General features: G+C 46.0%; 1 protein-coding gene across 1 annotated transcript; it reads right to left on the minus strand.

The window, feature by feature from the left end:
- Nucleotides 1-578: 578 nt before the first annotated feature.
- Nucleotides 579-22,447, minus strand: MEX3A (mex-3 RNA binding family member A). Its single transcript, XM_081841927.1, has 2 exons — nucleotides 21,774-22,447; nucleotides 579-3,371 (listed from the first exon to the last, which is right to left on the minus strand). The coding sequence occupies exons 1-2, from the start codon at nucleotides 22,360-22,362 to the stop codon at nucleotides 2,266-2,268; spliced, it is 1,695 nt and encodes a 564-aa protein (XP_081698053.1). The 5' UTR covers nucleotides 22,363-22,447; the 3' UTR covers nucleotides 579-2,265.
- Nucleotides 22,448-23,388: the final 941 nt, after the last annotated feature.

Here is a 23,388-nt window from a genome sequence, read left to right on the forward strand (position 1 = left end):
ATAAAGTATAAGGGGTGGAATTTGGCATCATGAGAAATTAGGATCCAAGGAGGCTTCCCAATGGGACAACATGGGAGGGAGTATAGGTAGCCACAGCCCAACCTCCTCTGGCCAAGGGATGAAGCTTTGGTGTTGCGCATAGATAGCCCTGTGATCCCCAAGGCTAACAGCTATGTCAAATAATTTTTGCAAAATCTGGGGTGGAATCTGAAGGGATTCTGTTTAGCACAAGAGCACACCCAGCCCTGTCAGTGGATGACTTGAGGGCCATGTAGGACAAATCAATAGGACAGTATTTGGGGAGGAGAAAAAGAGGGGATGGCTTCCATCAGGAAGCATGTTATGTGATGACGAAAGTCATGTTTCCTGCAACGTATCATACAAGGATAAAAATTGAGAAGCTCTCATCTTCTAGAACCATTTATAAGAAGCTGCAAAGTTTCTTGTTTCCAACATTTCCTTCTAAATAAGGGTCCAAGAAGTGTAAGCATATGTAAAAACGGGAATGGGAAGGAGAGCATATACCGTGTGTGTATGTGTGTGTACACACACACACACACTTAATGCATATAACTCTGTTATTTTTAATCCACCCCTCTGAATCTTGGCAATTTGGCATCCATGTAGCAACTTGAAAAAACCTGACTACATTACGTTGCTGGGGGCATTGAAATTGGCAGGGAAGCGAGTTTGAGCGCTTGTCTCTCCAATTCCCAACAGTTTGATAAAGTATCCTATGTAACAAAAGCAGGAGTCAAATGTCTTGAAATGATTAAGGATGTTTAACAAGGCAATTCAATATTATTTTTTCTTTCTTTCTTTTTTTTTTTTTTTTTGAGCATGTGTCTGTTTGCTTCATTGTGAAAAAAATATAATATATAAAACTAGGGCAACCTCAGGAAGATCCAGATGAGGACAGCAAAAAGAGGTTTTGGTCCATAAGGATATACTCTTATTTTATCTCTTTATTTGATTTTGTGTAACAAAAGTTTTGGTCCATTTTAAAAAGACGACAAAATTATATATAAACATGTTAATTTGTATATATATATTTTTTGCTTTCTGTCGGGTTGTGGGTTTGTTTTAAGTGGGCTTCGCTGCCAGTATTGCATGATCATCTTTCTTAGGTTTTGGTGCGAAATTGTCGTTGTTGAAATGAAGAGAAACAAAGGAAGGAAAAAACAAGGCTTGTCTTTTTGAATGAATGTTTGAAATTGCATCGCTTGGCAAGTGCGGGGAGCGAAATGCAGAAACCTGGATGTCAACCCTCACCAAATCCCCCTTGAGTGGGAATACGGAAGCGTTGATTTGTGGTGTGGGGGGTTTGTTTTTGGAAAATACCCTGTTAGTGACTCCTGATTCTTATTAGATGAATCCCTGCTCGAATAGGAAAAAGAAAAATCAAAGTTCAAAAGAGTTTTGTGGTGGCTCAGAAGATTCAGAATGGAAAAATAAAACGGTGGCCAGGAGGATTTTATCTCGGGGCTCTTCTAACACCCCCATTTCCCCACTTCACTGGCTCTAATATTATTTTTCATTTTAATTTTTTTTCTTAGGAAAAAAAATAGAGGAAAAAGAATATAAAGATCTTTAGCTGCTTCTTTTTCTTTTTAAGTGTTTTGAGGTAATACAGTTGTGCCCTCGTTTGATCAGGTTCCCAGAGGCTGATGGTTTCTCTCATTATTCTTTCTTGTTTCCCTTCCTGATTTACTTCTTTCTGAGCTTTTCATCCACCAGGCAGGTTGAAGGGCCCAGCAACTTCATACCACGTTCAGACCAAGACCAAGGCTGGGTTTGCGGGATGAGAAGATGGCCCCTGACCTGTCCAGTAATGACTTCTCTCTGTTGCCGGCAGAAACCACAGGCCCTGCCCCAAAATGCCACCACATCGTACCTCCCACGTTGCTTGAGAATCACTTGCGTGTGTGTTAAAGAGTTTCTCGATTTAAAAATGACACTACAAGGCTTTATAGTGTAGTGATTACCTTCCCAATATTCCTGGCTTCTCCATTTTAATTTTATCATCATCTTTATTATTTTCTTTAAAAATAACCCTACATTGCTCCTAAAATAATTTCTTTCTTCTCCTTTAAATTAATTTCATTTTGTTTTCCCCCCTAATTCGTTCATTCTTCAAATTATTTCATATCTGTACTTTTCTCTCGCTCTCTGCTGTCCCCTCCCTCCCGTCTTGTCACCCACTCCAGTTCCCCCTATGTTGTCTTTTCCCCCCTCTCTCAATCTCTCTCTCTCTCTTTCTCTCTCTTAAGAAAATATTCTAATGGCCTGAGTGGCTGCTGCATGGCACACTGGGCATTCTGGGTCAGTCCGCTCACAGATCCGCACGGCACACTCCATGCAGAAGAGGTTGTGGCCACAGGGGACCAGAGCTGCCGTCACCTCACTCTCAAAGCACACCATGCACTCCCGGCTGCTGGAGATGGACGTCCGGGTGGCAGCAGAAGCACCCAGTTTGGAAAACCCTTGCAAAGGCTCCCCCTGAGACCTTCTAGGAAGCCCAGAGAGGGTAGGCTCTTGTATAGATGAGGATGGGGAGCGGTGCGAGTTGGGATGGATGGTGCCCGTATTGCTAGATCGCTGCTGCTTGGAGAAGAGGACCGAGACAGGGTTGGTGTTCTCCTGCCCAGCCCACAAAGGAGCACCAGACTCTGGCACGCCGTAATACAGATCTTGTTTGTTGACACCATAGTTGGGGAAGAGGTAACTGTAATTGAAATCGTTTTGGTCATTCAGCCGGGGTGTCTCATAGGCAGGGTCCACAGAGCAGTCACCAATGCACCCGAGGCTGTTCTGACGGAAGGTGGAGAGAGGCTTGCATCCAGGGGCTGGAGTGTGAACCCGCCAGGCCTCTGAGTATCGGTTCTCCATGCCTGAGTCAGGACTGCTGGACAGGAAGTCATTCTCGTTGTTGTATTCTAGGATCTTGCCTGTCCGGACGGCTATATGAGTTTCAATCTCCTCTCGGGCCCGCTCCACGTTGCCTGGGGCTCCCGTGATTTCGAAGACAGGGTCCCGGTCCCGGCTGGGTGTGATGATGTAGGTGTTGGTCTGCTGCTGGATCCGTTTGATGGTAGCTCCTTTAGGCCCCACCACTAAGCCTACCACGCGGTATGGGACCCGGACTCGGATGGTGACTTGCCCCGGCAAGGTTGGAGCACTGCCGAAGGTGGTGCCAGCCTTGTTACGAGAAGCGCGGATCATGGAGAAGTGCTCGGCTGCAGAAATAATTTCCCTCCTTGCCATGGCGACGTCCTCCCTCCGCCCAGTCACCATGAAGACAGGCTCTTCCCCACGTACTGGAGTCTTGATGTAGGTGTTAGTCTTTGCCCTCAGAGCTTTGATTTTGCAACCTTTAAAGACAGAATAGAAACAAAGCATATACGAGTTAGTTCTGAAAGGCACTGAGGATGTGTGCAATGTACAGTTCTGGCCACCACAAAGTCCTTAAAGATGACATTGAAGAATCGGAGAAGGGACAGAAAACAGTAACCAAAACGATCAGTGCGCTGGAGCAACTACCCTAGAAGGAAAGGTTACAAACAATGTTTTGGGCTTTTTAGTTTAGCAAAAAGACAACTAACGGGCTTATGAAATGATGCACCATGTGGAAAAATGGGAAAGAACATACTCTGTGGTAGCCCCTAAATTGTGGAACTCCCTCCCCACAGAGGTGAGTCTGGCACCTTCAATATTCCAGAGAATACTGAAGACACATCTCTTTACCCTGGCTTTTGACACGAAGTGTATATTTTCAGGACCCACCTTATTTTTATGATTGAAACTAGTTTTAAAGTGTTTTTAATAGGACTCAGAGAAGATTATTTCTTCAGGCAACAACTAAGGGGATTTGTTGGAGAAATGTGTGCTGATAACCACTATTCTATGTGGCTTTAGGAATGTAAGAAGAGCCTGTGCTGGATCAGACCAAAGATCCATCTATTCCAGTCTATGGGAAGGAGGGCATGAAGGCAGGAGACCCCTCCCCAGCAACTAGTTTTCAATGGCAGACTGCCTCTCATGTTGAATGTTATACAGAATCCTTATTGGGATCGGACAAAGTTATGGAAGAGAGATTTTCAATCTCCATTTGCCATGATAACAAAATCAAGTCTCCATGTTCAAAGGTAGTTTGCCTCCAAATACCAGTGGCTGGGGTAGGTCACTGTGGGGAACTGGACTAGCTGATGCTTTGGTCTGATCCAGCAAGACAGTCTCTTGGAATGCTGTGAGTAAGGTAGCATTTCCCCCCCTCTAGGGCTGGATCTAGACACATCAAAGAAGCGTTTCAAGTTAAATGTGTTGTAAATTTAAACAGGGAAAACAGGTAGAGAAAAATGGGAGTCCACATCACCATCTGGTGGCACAATGTTATATCGCATATACAACACATGTAAATTGCTTTTTCTTTACCAATCTAGCTGAGTTCTAGGTTACATTTCTTCTTTCCAATGCTAATATTCCATGATTTGTTCCCAAGCAAAATGCACCCATATGATGTCATCATCAAAATGCTGCCCCATATTACTTTCTTACTAAATCTCTAGTTTCTTTTTCTATGGAAAATCTTATAATTCCCTTCCCGCCCATAGTAAATCTGGTTTAAACTGGAATGGGGAGGGGGTAGATATTGGATTTTGATTAGGATGATGTCATGTGGATGCTGTAAAAAGCACTGACTCCACAAGAAACTACTGGGTGTAAGTGCCCTAAGTCCTTACTTTTGACTAACCCATGGAGGATCAGTGGCTACCAAGCATGTTAGCTATGTACTACTGTACCTCCAGTATTGGAACCAGTGCACCTCTGAATACCAGCAACTGGGAATCACAAGTTTGGAGATATCACCTGGATGCAATTCTTTGCCCCACGTATGAGGCCATTTCAAGCACAACTGCATTTTATAAAAGGTCTGATGAATGCTAGTGAAGGTGGCAGAAAAAAGAAAATCCCACTGAACAAGGATGGGAAATCTGTGGCTCTCCAGGTGTTGCTGGACCCTCATCATACCTCATCATTAGCCATGTTGGCTGGCGGTTTATGGGAGCTGGAGAACAAGAACATTGTTAAACTACAACTCCCACAATCCCTGACCAGTGGCCCTGCTGGCAGTGGCTGATGGAAGCTGTAGTCCAGCAACTCCCAGAGGGCCAAAAGTTCCCCATCCCTGCCCTTATGGCATAACATCATTAAACAAAGAAACGAAAAGTAGGATGCTCCAAGATGAAATATCCTAGAGACAAAAACTTATTTCTTCCCTCCTCTGTATTCATGGAACTGGGATAAATAATTTAACCCAAGAAAGACTTGAGGTAAGGTATGTATTCAGAAATCCCAGTCTAGATGGCAAGCACTGGCAGAAAGCCAGAGAGCCCCACTCACTGCTGCTTTGCGCCTTGGGAGGATACAAATGCAGTGCAGTTGGGGGGAGGGGGGAATGCTGCCCCTAATGGACTGATCTCTCTCTCTCTCTCTCTCTCTCACTGCACCGAAAGGATCAATTTCATTGGGGCCGGGAATCTGCATTGTGAAAATCTGCCGCCGTCCAGGGCCTGTTTAGGAGACAAAACAGCGGCAACCCGATTCTTCTTCCCAGATGTGTTCAGCTAAGATAGACACGGAGGCCCTCCCTGATTTAATGGGTAGTAGTGGTGGTAGTGGCTGAGTGGAGCTAGAGGGAGGAAGAGCAATGAAAGAGCCCTCGTGTAATAGGAAAGGTGAAACAAAGGGGTGATGGAGACTGAGAGACAAAGGATGGGGAAGCCCATGCTGGGCGCAGATGGGAAGGAAACCAAGGCAGAGATGTAATTGGGGACAAATGTTGCTGCACAAGGCTCTCTGGGGAGGGGGGAGAAAGGGATGCAGGCAGGGTAAAAAATAAAAAAGAGGAGGGGGGACGCTGCAGACCAAAAGGCAAAAGGGACCCTGACAAGGAGAGCGTAGAGGAGGAAAGGGGGAGGGGGAATAAAGGAACAGACAAAAGGAGGCAGGCAGGCAACCATGGGTGGGGGAGGCTGTGACTGGCCCAGAAACAGGACAAAGGGTGCCGCAGAGTCAGACAGATGGAGGGAACCCTTCCTCTTGAAACAGAGTTGGAGGTAGGGGAGACCCCCCCCCTACATGAAGGAAACAAGAAGTACACATCCCTGCAGATTCTGCCCCATTCTCCCAGCCCAAGCAGGCACACTACTGAGTAGTAGGTGAGCTGAAGACAATATTGATGCCAACCTCTTTGCACGTGGAAGTGATCTAGAGAAATTGTTAACTTTTCTTGCTAGGTTTTGCCTGGCAGGGCTGGACTCATGAATGCTTGCCACCTTGTCATGTATGTTGTTTCTGCCTTGTCCCAGGAAATTGCCTCAAAGTGGAATGAATAGGGTGCGGAGCTGCAAACATGACTTGATGGAGGAATGCTTGCAAGAACAAGTTTGCTGTGTTGAAAGTCCCCCATACTCCAAAGAAGCCTTAAAAATGGAATCCCTTTCCAAGTAATTGCACACCTGCAATGTGGCCCGAGTTACTAATTCAACTGGATTTTTGTAATATAACCGTTTCAGAGCTTGTTTTCCTCTGCTGTGAATTTGGACTGAATTGTTGGGGTAGGTTTTCCCACCCATTATATCCATACTCAGAACATATCGGCAGTACAGTCTTGAACGGATTTTATAGTTTCCATGCTCTGGGCATCTGTAGTTCTGATATAGAGGTTTGAGACTCTCTCACCAAACTACAATTCCCAGGATACTCTACTTTGTGTTTTTGTGGGGAGGGACACATGACAACCAAATTGGTATAAAACCAATATACGTTGGTGAAGTAGATGTTCTCTCAACCTCAAGTGGAGCTGTGGGATCTTCCCCCACTTCTAAACAAGAACTCGTTAATTAAGGGCCTTGTTAATTAGGGAAACCAAGCCATATAGCAAAGCTTTTTGAGTTCCAGCGTGCCAAAAAGCAAAGAAAAAAAAACATTCATAGAATCATAGAGTTGGAAGGGACCTTGAGGGTCATCTAGTCCAACCCCTTGCAATGTAGAAATCTCAGCACAGGGTCCCTCATCTAGTTTGAAACCATACCAGAGCCTGCTTAGCCCAGCAGTTTTATTACTACACCACTAGGAGCATGAAAATGAGAGAAATTGTGTGCACATCTGAATTGTTTGTTTCTCTGGACATCTCAAATGACCATGAAGACCTGTATGATTAGGCCTTGTTCCTGGGGCCAATATAGATGCAATGGGAAGAGCATGATATATTTAAACACTAAACTACCCCTGTTATGTATCAAGTGAGTGTGTGTGTGCAAGTTTAAAAGCAAAAGGAGGTGAGGAATGCTGAACTCTCTTTACTTGGAGCTGAGAGAGAGGCTGTAGAGAAGCACACAATAAGATGGGGGCTCACATGTTTGCCCTGACCCATTTTAAGAACAGGACCCCACCCCCATTCCTGCTCCTATGTGGTTGGGGTAGTGCTAGGTCAGGACACACACAACAGCTGCCATCATGTCAAGTTTGGCCCTAAATGAAGTAGGTTGTACCATTTCAGGCTGCAGCTCATGTAACTGAATGCTCCCTGTACGTAAAAACCTAGCATGTCAAGTAGAAATGAAGACGGAGACCCTTCTACTTGACACAATAGTGCAGTAGGCCAAGCTTTGTAAATCCACAAGTTACTTCACTGCATGAAATATCTTTTAAAATAATCTCATGAACTCCACACTTGTCTCTATCTTGCCTTCTAAGGATGTTTGGTCTCTTAGAAGTCAAGACTCTCCACAATTGCATCCGAACAAATGCACTTAAATGCACTAATAAATGTATGCACATGGACACAAGCAATCTGTCACAGTCAGTTCGTACCTACAGCCAGAACAATTGTTAGGTTATACATTCTGATGCACATTTTGAAGTCTTTAAAAATAAAGACTTAAGATCAGTTTAATCATGTTCAGCAGGTGATATGACGGGGGGGGGGCTGTCCTCCTGTAGTTGGAGAGCAAAAGTGTTGCAGTTATGCAGGTACTTCCCTGTTTTCCTGCACAATGTTGTCTATAGAAGTACACTATGAAACCTAATGTAAACACAAACACCAGTCAAAATAAGGATAAACAAACTCAGCATCAATAACAATAGTCTGGGAAAGGTTTTGTGTGTATGAAGGTTGGTGGAAGAACAAAGGAAATAGCTTGGTGGATTTTCCCAGGCAGTGAATTCCGAAGGATGGATGCTATAATGGGAAAGGCCCTGTGTCAGATCCCAGCCTCTTGCTCCTTGTAAATTTGGAGTTGCAAGGGGGTGGGGAGAGAGAGAGAGAGAGAGAGAGAGAGAGAGAGAGAGTTTGAGATACAAAGATAGAGAGAAGGATGAAATCAAACAGGAGACAAACAGAGGGGACGATACCAGCTTGACAGGGGCCCAGTTCAAGGGTAAAGCACCAGCATTGCATGCAGAAGATCCAAGCTCAACTCCTTGACATCTCTATTTAAACAAACCTTAGGTGGCTAAGAAAGGAAATGCCTTTTCCTGCGACCTTGGGACAGCCACTGTCAATTAGAGGAGGCAGCACTGGGCTAGTGACCTGGTTCTGCATTAGGCAGCTTCTTCTGCTCATAGAAATAAACAGGAAGGTGAAAATCAGCAGTGCGATCCTACATGGCATGTTATAGGCTTGTCTCCAGCCTGGAAAGGCTAAAGATTACTCTTTTAAGGATCTAATTGTTCATAGGTTCAAAGCAGTTACTTGCAAATACTTATAATTTAGCTAGTGCTGTTTGTTCTTCCATTTTTCCTTTGGTGAGTGAGGGAATGTATGTCTTGATTTATACTGTGGGCTGCTTGACACTGCAACAAAGCCAGATAGATAGGGAGCCTGAGGTGATCCTAGGGAGGTTGCAGCACCCCAATATTACCATGATGTTTTCAAACACCTGTTTGTCATATTCACACTTCATTTTTCTCAGTGTTCAGAATATGTCTCAGGTGTGCATCCATTCTACAAAGTATAATCAAAATCCCTTTACTTGGCCAGACAGAGGCGGGCATCTTGAAAATCTTAACCCTGGCTTGCAGCACAGGCTGAATAATAATTAGAACGATTCCTTTATGAAATAAACATATCTAGGCAAGGAGGGGAAATCCTATTATGCTCCTACAGACTTTGTAAAAATAAATAAAGGTTATATATATCTGCCGTACAGTTAACACATTTGGGGGGGGGAGGGGTTAAGCTAAACAAAACCTGGAGATGATGATGATTATTATTATCATTAAAGCATGTGCTACAGATCGCCAGACAACCATTGGAATATCTGTGCCTCACTGCATTGCCAGTGTAAACTGTTGTTGCATGAAAAAACGGCACTGCCAGCAGCAGCAGCAGCAGCAGCCAGGCGCGGATCTTGAATGTATCGCAGTACAGTAGAAAGTGGGTGTGTCGCTGTTGGGATGGTCATCTTGGACACATGTTTTCCATGCCTGACCAGGAAGGGGAGGGGGTGACAACAGGAAAGGAAGCATGGGCAGGTGCAAAGTATAGGGGGAGGGGTCCTGAGGCAAAGGCGTTGGGTTGTTTGGGGGGGGGGGAGGAAATTGAATTAAGCTGAGCTTCAGGAGACAATTTCCTACTGCCCTAGATTCTCAGCCAGGCTGATCTGCAGAACCAAGGTTTGCTTGAATTTACTAGAAATTTCACATGCTCATTCAAGGACTTTTCTTCCTCCTCAGTGCACACTCCCCACTCTGGTCTGCCCCTGCGTGGTTTTGTTCACATTACTAAGAGGCACTCAGGTTGGCAATCTATTTTGGCTCTAGATCTACTGTATTGCAATGGAAAACATTGAATGAGTTGGGCCTGCCTCAGTGGGGCATCCGTTATTTCACTGGTCACAGTGGGAGTTCTGGACCTGATTACCTGATGGAGGTATTGGGGCTGCTTGTGCACTGTGATTCTGCAAAAGCGCAGCATACAGTATTAGGTGCAAATTAACATTCCTAAGAATCTGAGCGCTCTCTCTCTCTTTTAAAGAAAGTATCTGGCTGTAAGGGTTATGAGTATTTGCTTCATAGTGAAACTCAGAGGGCTGGCAAATTGCTGGTTAAAGTTTTCAGAGGTTGGAAGACTTAGCTCCTTCCCATGACAAGAGGCAGCTGAATGCCCAACAGTAAAATGGTGAAATAAATTGTGTAAAATGAAGCAAGTTTGTCACTCAAATTTGCATTGCCAGGATGCAGAATGCAGCTTCTCTTGGTACAGACCTGCAGTTACTATGGCACAGAATACACACACACTATCCAGAGCAATGGCCTTAATCTCTTCTGGAAATGAAGCCGTAATTTAAAAAGAACCCTCTCCTAGTGGAATAATCTCAGTGACTACCACAAGATCCATTGTTTGTAAAACATTGACTAATTTGTATGTTAAGCGGGGAGAAAAACAAAAACCAGGTCTGCCACTCAGTTGCAGCAGATCTCTGGTGTGTATACCAGTATGGTAGCAGGGCTTTTCAAAACACTGCTTTGTAGCTTTCATGCTTTAACCCAGGACTGTTGATTTCAAATGTGTTTATTCACTCACTGAGCAGATACCTGGAGGTCAGGCCTTTAACCCCCTCCCCCCAGTGTGCACAAATAAATCAATTCCACCAGGATTTGACACCAAATTGATAATCCCACTGTTTAGGGTTGCCAAGTGACTAGCTGCTGTAGCCCAGCTGACAGAAAAGAAATAGGTGAGGCTCCTTTTCCCCACCCCAAAATACTTTTTAAAAAGTGGTGAACTGAATATATGGCTTTTGTTTTCATTTCTATCTTGCAAAAGAACGCATTTGCAGCATATTACACTTCTTCCAATGATCTACTAAAAATCATTGGCCCCTGCTCTGTAGTGCCTGGGTCCTCCTCTGGGCTCTGCCCTAGTTTGATTTCAAGAATGGCGTGCACACACACACAAACAACACTGAACAATTATTGCATATCACCTGTTCTTAATAATTTATAGCATCAATCTTCATCTGGTGGGTCAGAGGAACCCTCAAGTGGGTCACATCCTGGTTGCAGGTGGGTCACTGGTCACACCATGACACTACCATCATTTTCTTTGCACTTATTTTGGTATAAAGGTGTTTTGAGTTTTTTAAAAGAAGACAAAATGCAAAGGAAAAAGACAAGGAAACAAAACATACAGAAAAAAGCTAAGCACACAGGGAAGACAACTTATGGTTACATTTAACTGGGAGTCAATCCCACTTAATACTACTTCCAAGGAAACATGCTTTGCATTGAGCTGCGCGGATAGGTTCGGAGTATGACCATACTAGGTTTTCGGTACGGTTGACCCATGAAATTTTGCTGCCTGAGGCAAATAACAAGATGGTGCCCCTTCCCAATTCAATGTATAGAAAGCCACTGGACTAACACTGAAATCTGACTTCAGCAATGGTGACAGGTTAGCTGGTCAGATTAAGGGGCCTAGAACAGGCTGTGTGGCAACAAAGGGGAATTCAAGAAAAGCAATTGTGAGCTGCTGATACTCAGCAGCTTCTGTCACCTGAGGCAGATGCCTCACTCTGCCTTATAGTAGAGCTGGCCATGGTTTTAGCCTGTGTCTAAATAAATAAATAAATAAATAAATAAATAAATACTGTCCACTCAGATATTGCTTGACTATTAATACTCATTTAGCATCTACAGTACCATCTACAGTAGTGCATATTGTTTTTAATTCCTTCACTTTGGCGTTACATGTCTTTTATTGTTTTAGGATGATTGTTTATTGCTTTTGTGAACTGCTTTGGATATTTTTTATTTGTGTTTTCAATAGATGGATAAATTAAATAAAAGGTTGCAGCCAAGGGGTTGAAAGAGGCACAAAATTTTGAAGTTGACTGCCTCAGCCAGCATCAGGAGCTGGTGACCTCTGGCAGAGCCCAAGACTTCCAGGCCCACCTCAAGTGAATGAGTGGTCGCAGTGCTGAAGAGCCACTGCAGCTGCCCTCACCCCCTTGCTCTAGCCCTCGAAGGGACATAGTGAGGGCTGGGCCTACCAGGCTCAATTTTGGCCACCATGAAAGAAGGAAGAAACCTGATATGGGGGACCACCACCTGGAAGGAGAACAGGCAAGCACTGACCAAGTGGTGGCTGCTGCTTTTCTTCCTCAATGCTGCTGGGCCATGTGCATGGTGGCTCTTGGAGCAAGTTTGCTGACAAGAAGGTCCCACGACCATTAATGGCATCCTGTTGGGCCCCCTCCAAAAAGATGGGGGCTAGCCCAACCGGTCAATTTATAGAACTGTGCTCTCCAGGGGCTTTTTTTTTTTTATGGCTGGAGGTTTGCATCTTCTAAGCACGATACAGTGGTAACTCGGGTTACATACGCTTCAGGTTACAGACTTCGCTAACCCAGAAATAGTACCTTGGGTTAAGAACTTTGCTTCAGGATGAGAACAGAAATTATGCAGCGGCGGCGTGGCAGCAGCGGGAGTCCCCATTAGCTAAAGTGGTGCTTCAGGTTAAGAACAGTTTCAGGTTAAGAACGGACTTCCGGAACGAATTAAGTATTAACCTGAGGTACCACTGTACCCTTTTTATTAGCTAAGAAAAAAAGAGGGTGGGGCATAAGAAGGTAAAGCAGAAAGACATGGGGAGGGCCTGAAAAATGGTGAGGAGAAAGAGAAGCAGGAAAATACAACCTTAAAATGAAATTAGTATAGTGAAAAGAAAAAAGAAAAATGGATCCCAAGTTGCAGGTTAGAATTAAAGATGGGTCATGGTATGAAAATGCTGCTTTAGAGTGCATGGCAAGAAAGGGAGGGTGATGAGATGCTCTTTCTATCAGTTTCTGAGCCCCAAATATATTTCAGTCATTTGAGTAGCAGTTGGGGTGGACCCTAAAACATCCCAATAAAGCTTTATGTCTGACATCTCTTTCATAACCCATCTGGAGGAAGACAAGAGCTGTTTTCAAAAGGTAGAAGTGTATCACTTGCATGGGGCCTTTGCTCTTGCACCCAAACATATACAGTCATGCCTCATGTTGCGTCCGCTTCAGGTTACGTTTTTTCAAGTTGCGTCCTGCGGCAACCCAGAAGTACCAGAACGGTTACTTCTGGGTTTTGCCGCTCACGTATGCGCAGAAGCGCTAAATCGCGCTGTGCGCATACGCAGACACGGCGCTTCTGGATGCGAACGCTTCGAGTTGCGGACGTGCTTTCAGGATGGATTATGTCTGCAACTCGAGGTTCCACTGTACAGCCTCCTAAACATGTGATCTGTGACTCTCCATTTTCCAGAGAGGAGCCTATATGTGTTTGGGTGCACATGCACAGGTTCCTGAAAAGATTACCTCAGAACACGGGGAGCTTGCAGGGTGTAACCAGAGACAGGACATTCTCAATGGTGGCACCCTCGCAATTCCCTCCCAAGGGAAATCAGGAGGTCTCCCTATTTACTTGAATTCAAGAAACATCTAAAGACTTTCTTATATGTCCAGACTTTTGGCTGATAATTTTATGAAGTTTTTACTTTTGCCTGTGGTGTGTGCTGCTTTTAGTTGTTCTTGTGTAATTTTATTTCTGTGAGATGCCCTGGGCTCCCTTTGGAAGGGCAGGCTATGAATTTGATACAAACAAACACACACACACACACCCCATGTGCTCATTAGTGAACAAAAAATGTATGAAAAGGGCCAAGCCCTCTGGGAAAGCTGGTTTCACTCAGGTTCTCTTATACAGGCATGCAAGAAAGCCATTAAAACCCAGCTACCATGTTCTGTGGGCAATTTTGAGGGACTGGTTTGGCCCTTCAGAACCTTCTGGAAGGAAATAGTGATCCAGCCTCCGATGTTGTGGTGCCTCCACATGAGGTAAACATGAGGTAAAAGTGAAAATATAAGAGGGTCCCAGGACTCTTATGTTCTCAAACCCTCTCAGGACACAACTTCTATAGAGAATTGGGAGAGGGCTGAATAAATGGGAGCTGAGGAAAAGACTCAGAAAGGGCCAGAGACACGTACAGAGGTCTGAGAAAACCAAATTAAAGTTGCAATGTGAAGGAAATAACAGCCCCACCCTGCTGAAGCTAGTCCACCCTCAGAATTCTCTGTCAGGACCTCTTTTCAGAATTGATTCATACTTGACAACCCTATGCTCTTTTTTTTCTTTATTTTGATATGCTGCCTTGCTGCCAAGTCAGTTCACAATTTTGAAATACTAAAACAAATGAATGGTATAAAATACAAAGCAACAGGCTTCTCTCAGGCAGACTGAGGATGAATCCACACCATACATTTAAAGTGCTATGATATCATTATAAACCAGGAGAATCCTGGGAGCTGTAGCCTGTTAAGGGTGCTGAGAGTTTTTAGGAGGCCACAAATTCCCCTCACAGAGCTACAACTCCCAGAGTGAAGAGGAATTGATTGCTGGGTGGAGTTTTGCCTGCTTTTTTTTTCTAATTCTACTTATTTTGCAGTGTGTGTAGATGTTTCGCTTTGCTGTAGGTGTTCTGAGTATCAGCAGTTTTTCTTCCATTAAATGAATATTTTGTGGTGTCCATGAGTTTCTGAGATTTCCGAGTGTGTCTCCAGGCCCATAAGTGTTGGGGGCCTGTTTTAAAAAACAACTACCACCCCAAAACACATACATTTAACAAATGTGAATTATCCATGTGACAAACCCAGGTTTGCAAACCTAAGTGTCAAACACATGGTTTTGCTTCACACATACACGTATATTACATATACTTTATTAGTGAACACTTGAAGTTTGGCAGCTGAAATGTATAAACTGACAAGTATTGTTTAAAGATAGTGTGAGGTGAAATGGAGGTTCTGCCTGTGACGACCCAGTTACACATGCATTTCCTCACTTGATTTGTTATCATGTGTGAACCGTCTCATTCAGGAGTTAGTACTGGCAGCTTTCTGGTGAATATACTTTCAATGGCAAGTTGGGAATTGCTATGTTACAATATGAACAACCATCCAGAATTCTCCTCAAGATGTGGAGAATGTGCAACTGGCTCTCAGGTGTGACTCAGAGGCTTTGGTAAAAATCAGCTTTCTGGGACTTACTATCATCAAAAAAGTTAATTTGTTGAAATACATGTGATAAAATTTGGCATGTATACCTAATAATAATAAGGTGTGAAGCAGGCAATAGTACTGTACTGTTATCTTTTCCTTGCTGTGACACATGGGATCTGATATACCAGGGGTGAGAAACAAATGCAAATGTTACTTTTGTACATTAGGGTATTTTCTTCACACGCTCACACACCCCTTGCTATCTTTCATTGAAGCAAGGAGGAGACATTATTAGAGTTCAAGGACACATTCCAGCAAGGCATTAAAACACTTAGGGTACAAAACAAAGCCAGTGAGAGTTTGGCTCCTGTGGAAAAAGTCCCAGAAATAGAGGCTTAGGGGCCACATTTGTCCTCCAGGCTGGAGATTCCTCACTTCTACCTTACACGTATAGAAACCTGAAATAAGATTTGCCTATCTTTTTCTCATGAGCACCACTTAAATTTCTGGGAAAATAGGTCTCAGGATTCAAATTTGCTGGAAATGCCACTTGCCAATTTGGAATACACCCTTCACCAATCCCTAATGTCCAAGGACAACGTAACTATTCACTGTCAAAGGAAATGCATTTTACATATGTAAAGGAAATGCTCCCTGCACCTTCTCAACAGCACTTTCTTTTTTTTTTTTCCCTCACATAATTTTTATTGTTTTTAAATCATAACAAACAAGAACTTTCATCCATTTTTACCACATGCATTCTAGAGCTGAATCTTGGCACTAGAAAAAAAAAGCCAGGTCTAAGTAAGCCAAGTACAAAATTACGCCAATTTTGTCTAGAACTGGTGACTTTTTTCCCTTTTCCACTCTCTATACTAGATTTCACCAACCTGGTGCCCTCCAGGTGTTTTTGGACTGCAACTTCCACCAGCTCATGCCAGCATAGTATTGGTGCAACTCCCTTTCCCTCAAATAGCACTAGGGGAGTCCCACTCTAGTTGTGAGGGTTGCTGTAAAGATAACAAGATAACATAACTGAAACACTTTATAAATCCTAAGTATTATTGTTAAAGAAGAAAGCATTATTTTGTTGCAATCATGAGGTCTAGAAACATTTTTTTAAATGTCCCACACCCTGCTGTTTGTGCCGTTCAATCCACTTTGTGTTGCACAGGAGTAAGCTCTAGGATTCTCCTGGGAAGTTTTCTGGTTTTGTGCTAGAGGAGAACAACCACAGTTAAACTTAGCAATTTATTTGCGATACTACACAACTGCAGAAGAGGTGGCTCCTGTTAAACTTAGGTCATGGTATATAAATCACTGGTGAAGGTATGTGCAAAAGTGAGTGTGGGAAAAAGCTAAGACCAAACCATGGTGACTTTGGCTGGCTGAAGCATCATTCACAGCCTGGCATGCTCCACCCATTATGCTGTGCAGAGAAAACAGGGTTTTGACTTGCAGTGGGTGGGGGTATAGTGCTACCACCTTCAGCCACAATGCCAAGGAGGATAATTTCACCAATAGTGTGGTCTCTGCTAAAAGTCAATGAAGTTACAGCTTTCCACATAACTCCACCACTTTGACTGAAATGTTCTATCTATATACTGTATTACATGACACTATCACCACATCATTAATCCACAGGGCTGAACAAAGGCCTCCTGCACTCAAAGTCATGCATCTCATGATGGCTCCAGCAGTCCCTATTAAAAAATAGTGAGGTCCTTCTTTGGCTGTTCTTGACGCACCTGAATATTCAAGATTATCTATGTGATCAGATAAAGAGCTATACTGCTTCAAAATGCTCACTAAATGGATGCAATGCAAAGACAAAGAGTTGTATTCAACACTAGTTCTACTCAGTGTAGCCATGTTTATGTTACTAAACATGACTAACTTAGGGTCATTAATTTTAGTGGGTCTACTGAGTAGGACTTAGTTGACTACAACCTATAGCATGCCAGCAAGAAGGCAAGGACAGAACCCTTCTCCTTTACATACTAGATTTCCACAGGGAGGGGTTTTACGTGTTATCAAGCTCAAGATTCACACAACCTTCATTCTGAAGGGACAGAGGGTTGTACTGCATGATTCTCCTAACGTTTAGCTCAGCCCATAAGATAACACATTCAGTCTCATGTTCCATCACCAGTTTTAAGACCAACCCAGAGCGCCCACTGTCTATGCACCAAGTCCATGCAGAAGGGCTACGTGGAGGGTTGCCTCACAGCAATGGAACTGTTTTTCTATAAAATGTCTATAAAATGTATTTTCCCCCAAAGGCTTGAAACTCTTCAATGGCTGTTCACTAGGTATTTGGTAAATTGAACCTGTTTCCACAAACATTTGCTTTTTGTGCATTTGTATATCTTTAACACCTTGTTTTTCCTTATGTACTATTTCCCTGCCCAGGAGCTGCTGAGCTGGAGCAGGGTGGAGATCAGGATGGATAATTAAAGAATTAATAATTAAATAAAGTGCCCTTGGCAGATGCCTGCACTCAGAATATGAACTTATCTTGCATCCTTTATAAATCCCGTAACTTGAAGGGCCGCGTTGTTTTGCTCCATGATTAAGTCGAGAGCATACAAGCAGCTCTTTTAAAAACACAGTTTCCATGGAGCGTGCATATGCTCCAAGCAGAACTTTGCCTCTCATGGTGCCTTTTGCACAAAACAGATCCATGCTTGGGTACCTTTCCCAAAAACCTAGATGGGGGGGGTCACAGTTTTTGCTCATCAAAAATAGCTACACCTGATTTTCATTTTTACATTTAGGAATGGAGGACTCCTGGACTCTTTATTCCTGAAGCCCAGGATGTGGGAATGGAAATCAACCCCATTGTCAATGTACTTTCAAGGGCAACAGGGAGGCAAATCAGTGGGTATTTATGCTGCTAATTAAAAATGCTGTTTAGCAATATCACTGAATGGCCCCCTTTAACATAGATGGTAAGCCATCCCAACACTGGATATTTTAACAATCTATGCTTTGATTGATGAAGAAAGCTACTTAAGCAAAGGAAAACCATGATTGTATTTAACTTGGGAGTAGATTAATGAAGGCCAAACATTTATTTTGAGCAAGCTGAATATTTGCATTTTTATACCCCTGTAGGTTTTTTTTTTAATAGCCCCCATCTTCTGCTTCAACTAGCCATGCCTAAATTTAGTTTTCTCACTCACTCACTCACTCACTCACTCACTCACTCACTCGAAGACTTCAAGCTAGTAGATATTCTAGTAATTCTCTGTTCTGTGGCAAAATCTAAATTGGAAGGGTTTCGTGGTAGCAAAACAAGATGCTGCTATTGTGCTCTCTGGGGTAACCCTGTTGACCCACACTCGATAGGCGGAGGGTGTGTGTGTTATTGGCAAGGTATAGAGCAGTGTGCTTAGAAAAGGCTGGAAGCTATGGTGTCTGCCTTTGGCAAAATGGATTGGTTAGATTTTCCAAAGATACCCAATAGCAGGCCCCATGAAGAACAATGGGGCTGAGAACCCTTTCTTTGTTGAGGTGAAGGGGGATGTGGTGGAGCCCTTTTCAGAGCCAGCCTTCAGGAACCTAGCCTTTCCTGAGCGATGCAGACACCGCGACTTCCATCCCAGGCCTTGTTAGTTTATCTGCTTTTGAGTTTCAGGTTTGGGGCAGTGCAAAAGCAGTCCCTCTCCATGGGAAATAAAAGAAACAAAAATTTTTTGAGCAGTGCTGGTGCACGTGAACTGAGGAGCTGTCTCATACCTGTTTATTAGGGTTCTAAAACTGTGGGAGGAAGCCCACCTCTCCTCTCGAGGAAAAGCCATTACTTTCCGCCAGCCCCCTCTAAGTGCACTGCCGTATGCCATGCACACACCCCCTTCGCCTGCCGAGTGTGGGTCAGCAGGGTTACCCCAGAGAACACAACAGCAGCATCTTATTTTGCAGCTATGCAACCCTTCCATTTTGGATTTGGCTTAAAAGGCAATTTTAAAAACAACACACACACACACACCTTTCCACACACCCCCTCTAAGAATCCAGCATAATTAAACAAAGAGAGGCCCATCTTTCGCTGCAATGCACCTCACACCAGTTCTTCGCCTGCGCCACCAGTGTTGAGCACCTGGGCAAAACAGGACTTGTGGTAGTGTGTCAATGTGGACAATGAACAAGATAAGGAAGAGGTGGGCACCTTCAGTGGGTGCACACCCACCCACCCACCCTTTCATGTGTTGCTCCATGCGACCTTGCTCTCCCCTCCCCCCCAATTTTCTTTGCAGAGGTTTTGAATGAACTCTAACTGACTTTGGGAATGGTTTGGTTTGGTTTATTCCCTGGGGAAGGTTGGAGATAGTGGCTTTACAACCAGGTCAGTGCCGATACACAATCTCAGAAAGGTGTTGCTCCCATGGATATGGGGGTGAAGGCTCATCTCTATGCTGCAGGGGCCCAGCTGCTGAGCCCCAAAGTCTCTAACAGTTTGTTTTGTTTGTAGGAGGAAGACCTGCCATTGCCAGCTCCATTGTTCTAATAACATGGCTCTGGTTTTTGCGGTGAATCATCCTTTCACTCCTCTGCCCCATAATCCTGCCCCCCTCTGCCACACAATTCACAACTGAAACCCCATTTCCTTTCTTCCCTCCCAAGAGGCCCTATAAAACTTCCCCACTCATTGTGGTACACACAACTGGGAGTTGCGACCACATCTCCAGGGCTGACAACACACACACACACACACACATGAGTATTAACAACAACAACTCAATGTGGAGACCCCCCCCTTTTGAAACAAGGCAACTTTAGCAGACTCTGGCACCTTTGTGTTGATGAAGATGAGGGGGGCGCGGTAGACAATTTATTGGCCATCTTCCTCCTGGGGTATGGATAGGACATAACACACACATGGGGTGTAATTTTGTTTTTTTTAGGGCTCTCAGCTATTGTCTATCATGTAGCGAGAGCACCACTTAAAAAAAGCCACAGGATAGAAAAGTGTGCATAAATAAAGACAAAAGGAGGGCTTCTAAAACATAAACTGTCATCTCTACACAAGCACGCACACAAACACAGGCCACATATAACAAGTTCAACTTTCATTAATCTGTTTTTCAATCCTTTATTAGGCTCCAAGCATTCGCCTCCTTTCTGCACACACACACAGCCCTGCGCACCAGCCACTATTAACAGTCCAGAAGAGAACCACACCCCCTTTTGCTTCCAGAAATGCACTCAACAAAAGGGGGGATTTTCTCAGCCTTCCCCACGGAGTCCCTAGCACTAGCCCATTGAAAATGGCAAGTGCACCAAATCTTCAAGACGGAGACTGTAATATTTGTAAGACCAGAGAGAAACAATATAGATCTGGATGCAATTAAAAGTAACAGGCGTGTTTTCACAGTGTCTTGGTGGCACTTCAGATTTTGCATTTCCATTTTTGAAAAACAGAGCGAGAGACAAGACAAGACAGAAAGCACAGAGAGAGAGAGGAACTTTCTGCCATTTTCCCCTCCTATAAATTTAATGCATTTTATTTATTATCTAGCTTAGAGCGATAGAATCCCCAGTGCTTTTTATTTCTACAGTGCACCGTACGGCTAGTAAAATGTATGGATTTGTGACCCTTTCTCAAAAGACATCCATTGCCTTTCCCCCCATGCCTGATGGAGAAGGACCCCACCCCCATTTCCACCCCCTGCAGTGGCCATTATTCATCTTAAGTGTGAGATGAGAAAATCTAGCAAGTGGCCCTGGAAATGATTTATACAAAGCAAAGGCAGCTATGAAGTGGGCGTGGGGGTGTGGTGTGTGAAACACTATTTAACTTTGCATCCACTGATGTCCCCCTCTTCTAAGGCAGGTCAACATTAAGTGTCTCAGTGGGAACAAGAGTAGTGGGGTTTTTGCGAGGCTAGAGGAAAGGGCAAGTTGAACTTTTTTGAGAAGGGGGGGAGAGAAGAGAGAGAGAGAGATGGCGGGTGGAGGAAAAGAAGAGGGATAAAGGAAAGTCTGAAAGAAACAGGAGCGACGGGGAAGAAGGGGGTGCAGCAGGGAGAGAGCTGGAAAGGCCGAATAAAAGAAAGGAGCAGAAAACGAAAGAGGGGTGAGAAGGGCAACATCACCACCGCAGGAAAGACTTGAGGTGGGGTGTGGAAGACAGGACAGAAGTGGGGTATTGGGATGAAGGTTCTCAGACAAAACTGGGAAAGACGTGGCGGGAGGGGGGGGGAGAAGAGGCCAGAAAAACAAGTGCAGCGACGGTAGCAACAGCAGCAGCAGGAGGAAAAGACTTACTGGAGGCTGGAGGCACAAAGAAAGGAAGGAGGGAGGGAGGGCGAGGAGGCGAACATCAGTGGAGGGGGAGAACGGTGGGACTCGGGACAAAGGAGGGGCGGGAGGAAGAAAGAAGAAAGAAAGATGGAAGGAAAGAAGGAACGAGGAAGAAAGATAAAGAGGGGGGAACCGGTGGAGAGAGAGAGAGAGAAAGAGAACTGGGAGGAAGAAGAGCGGAGGGGGGAGTGGCACTTGACAAAGACTGGAGAGCAGAAAGAGAGGGAGAAAGCGGAGGGGGTGCGCAAGAAGAAAGAAGGACCCCCGTCCGGCGCAACGCCTGCCCAGCCAGCTAGCCAGCCGGGAGGCGGTGTGGGCGCGCCGCTGGCGGGCGGGCTGGGGTTGCGCAGACAATGGGCAACGCGGAGGAGCGCGGCCCCCTCCCCACTGCAGTCCCGTCCGGCGAGCCTCTCTCGCGCGCGGAGCGCTCACCTTGCCTGCCCACGATCTCGGCCACGTGCTCGGAGCTGGGCACCGGGACGCACTCGGTGGTGTTGGAGCTGCTCTTGAGGCGCAGCTCGGCTTCTTTGTACAGGACGCAGAGCTTGCCGGCCTCGGCGGCGGCGGCGCCGGTCGGGGGCGCGGGTGGCGGCGGCGGCGGCGGTGGGATCACGGCCACCGCCGCCGCCGAGGAGCCTTTGGGAGCCGCCTGCGACGGGGGCTGCTGCTGCTGCGCTGCTGAAGCTGGCGGAGGAGGAGGAGGCGGCGGCGGCGGCGGCTGTGGCAGGGGCGCTTGAGGCGGCTGGGGCTGCTGCTGCGGCGGGGGCGGCGCCGGAGGCTGCGCCGGCTGGTTGCTGCTGCCGTCCTCCACCGACCCGCCACCGACCCCCAGGGCCGAGGCGGAGGGCGCGGTGGCGGCCGAAGGCTCCCCCAAGCCCAGTAGGCAGAGCTGGTCCAGGGCCAGCTGCAGCGCCCGGTCATCCTCCAGCAGCGCCCTGTCCTTGCTGCTCCCTGGGAAGCAGCCCAGATCCCCGAAGCCCCCGTTCCTTTCCATTATCCCTGACACTACCAGGCTAGGCATGGCTAACAAAGGCTGGGGAGAGAGGGGGGTGGGGGGGCGCGGCGGCGGCGGCGGGATGGTGATGATGAGGATGGGGCTCGCTGCTGCTGCTGCCTTTGCTGCTGCTGCTGCTGCCGCTTGGATGGGGAGGGGGCGGGTGGGTGGGAGAGGAGGCGGAGGGGGAAACAAAGAGCCTGCTAGAGAGGAGGGGGGAGAGGCACAAAGAGGTAGGGGGGAGGCGAGAGAAAGAGGGAGAGACCCCCGCCCACCTCCCCTCTTTTCCCTGCTGGCCAAGCCCCCTTTCTCCCTCCCCCCTCCCCTTCACCCCGACCCCTCTCTTTTTCTTTCTTGCCGATTCTCTCTCTCTCGGTTCCTTTGCTGTAACCTGATCCCTTCTGCCCAGTGTGGCTCTTGGGCGCACAAAGATCCCCCTCTCTTTCCCCTTTTTCTTTTTAAAATGCTCTTGCTGTGCTGTCGCGCAGACCCCGCCTGGCCGCCGAAGTGGGTGTGGAGATGGAGAGAAAGAAAGAGAGAGCTAGTCGGGGTGGGGGGGGCGACGGCAAAAAAAAAAAGCAGGAGCGGGGGGGGGGAATCCGGCGGGATGGAAAAGCCCCCAAGTCACCCCTGCGCGCTTGCTTGCGAAGGAGCCAGCAAAAGGCACGGTGAAGGGAGCGCCTGAGTCCCGGCGAGGAGCAGGACGAGTCGATCGCGGCACCAGCAACAGCGGGAGAGGGGCGGAGGGAGAGCGAGAGAAGTCTCTTTTGTTTTAAATTCCCTGGCTGCAGCGTGAAACTGACACTCAGGAAGAGGGAGGCCCGGGGGCTGATGGGGGATGTAGTTCCGCGCGGCGGGGAAGGCGCACACACCCCCTTTTCTCGCTCTGGCGGCGGCCTGAGTGCGCTGCCGGGAGGGAAGGACGGGAGCGGGAAGAGGGGGGGAAATCGAGAAGGAAACAAAGAGAAGTTAAAGAGACTGAGGTGGAAGGGAGATCGGGAGAGGGCCACTGCACAGTGCATGGAGAGCAAACGGCTTTGCATGCCGAAGGTG

Source organism: Podarcis erhardii (assembly GCF_964252035.2).
Source record: "Podarcis erhardii genome assembly, chromosome: 15".
Classification (NCBI taxonomy): Eukaryota; Metazoa; Chordata; class Lepidosauria; order Squamata; family Lacertidae; genus Podarcis; species Podarcis erhardii.

Excerpts from the sequence above, each read along its gene's own strand:
- MEX3A (XM_081841927.1), bottom strand. The coding sequence starts at position 22,362 with ATGCCTAGCCTGGTAGTGTCAGGGATAATGGAAAGGAACGGGGGCTTC. Across the intron at positions 3,372-21,773 it reads CGAGATCGTGGGCAGGCAAG|GTTGCAAAATCAAAGCTCTG; the intron begins GTGAGCGCTCCG and ends CTGTCTTTAAAG.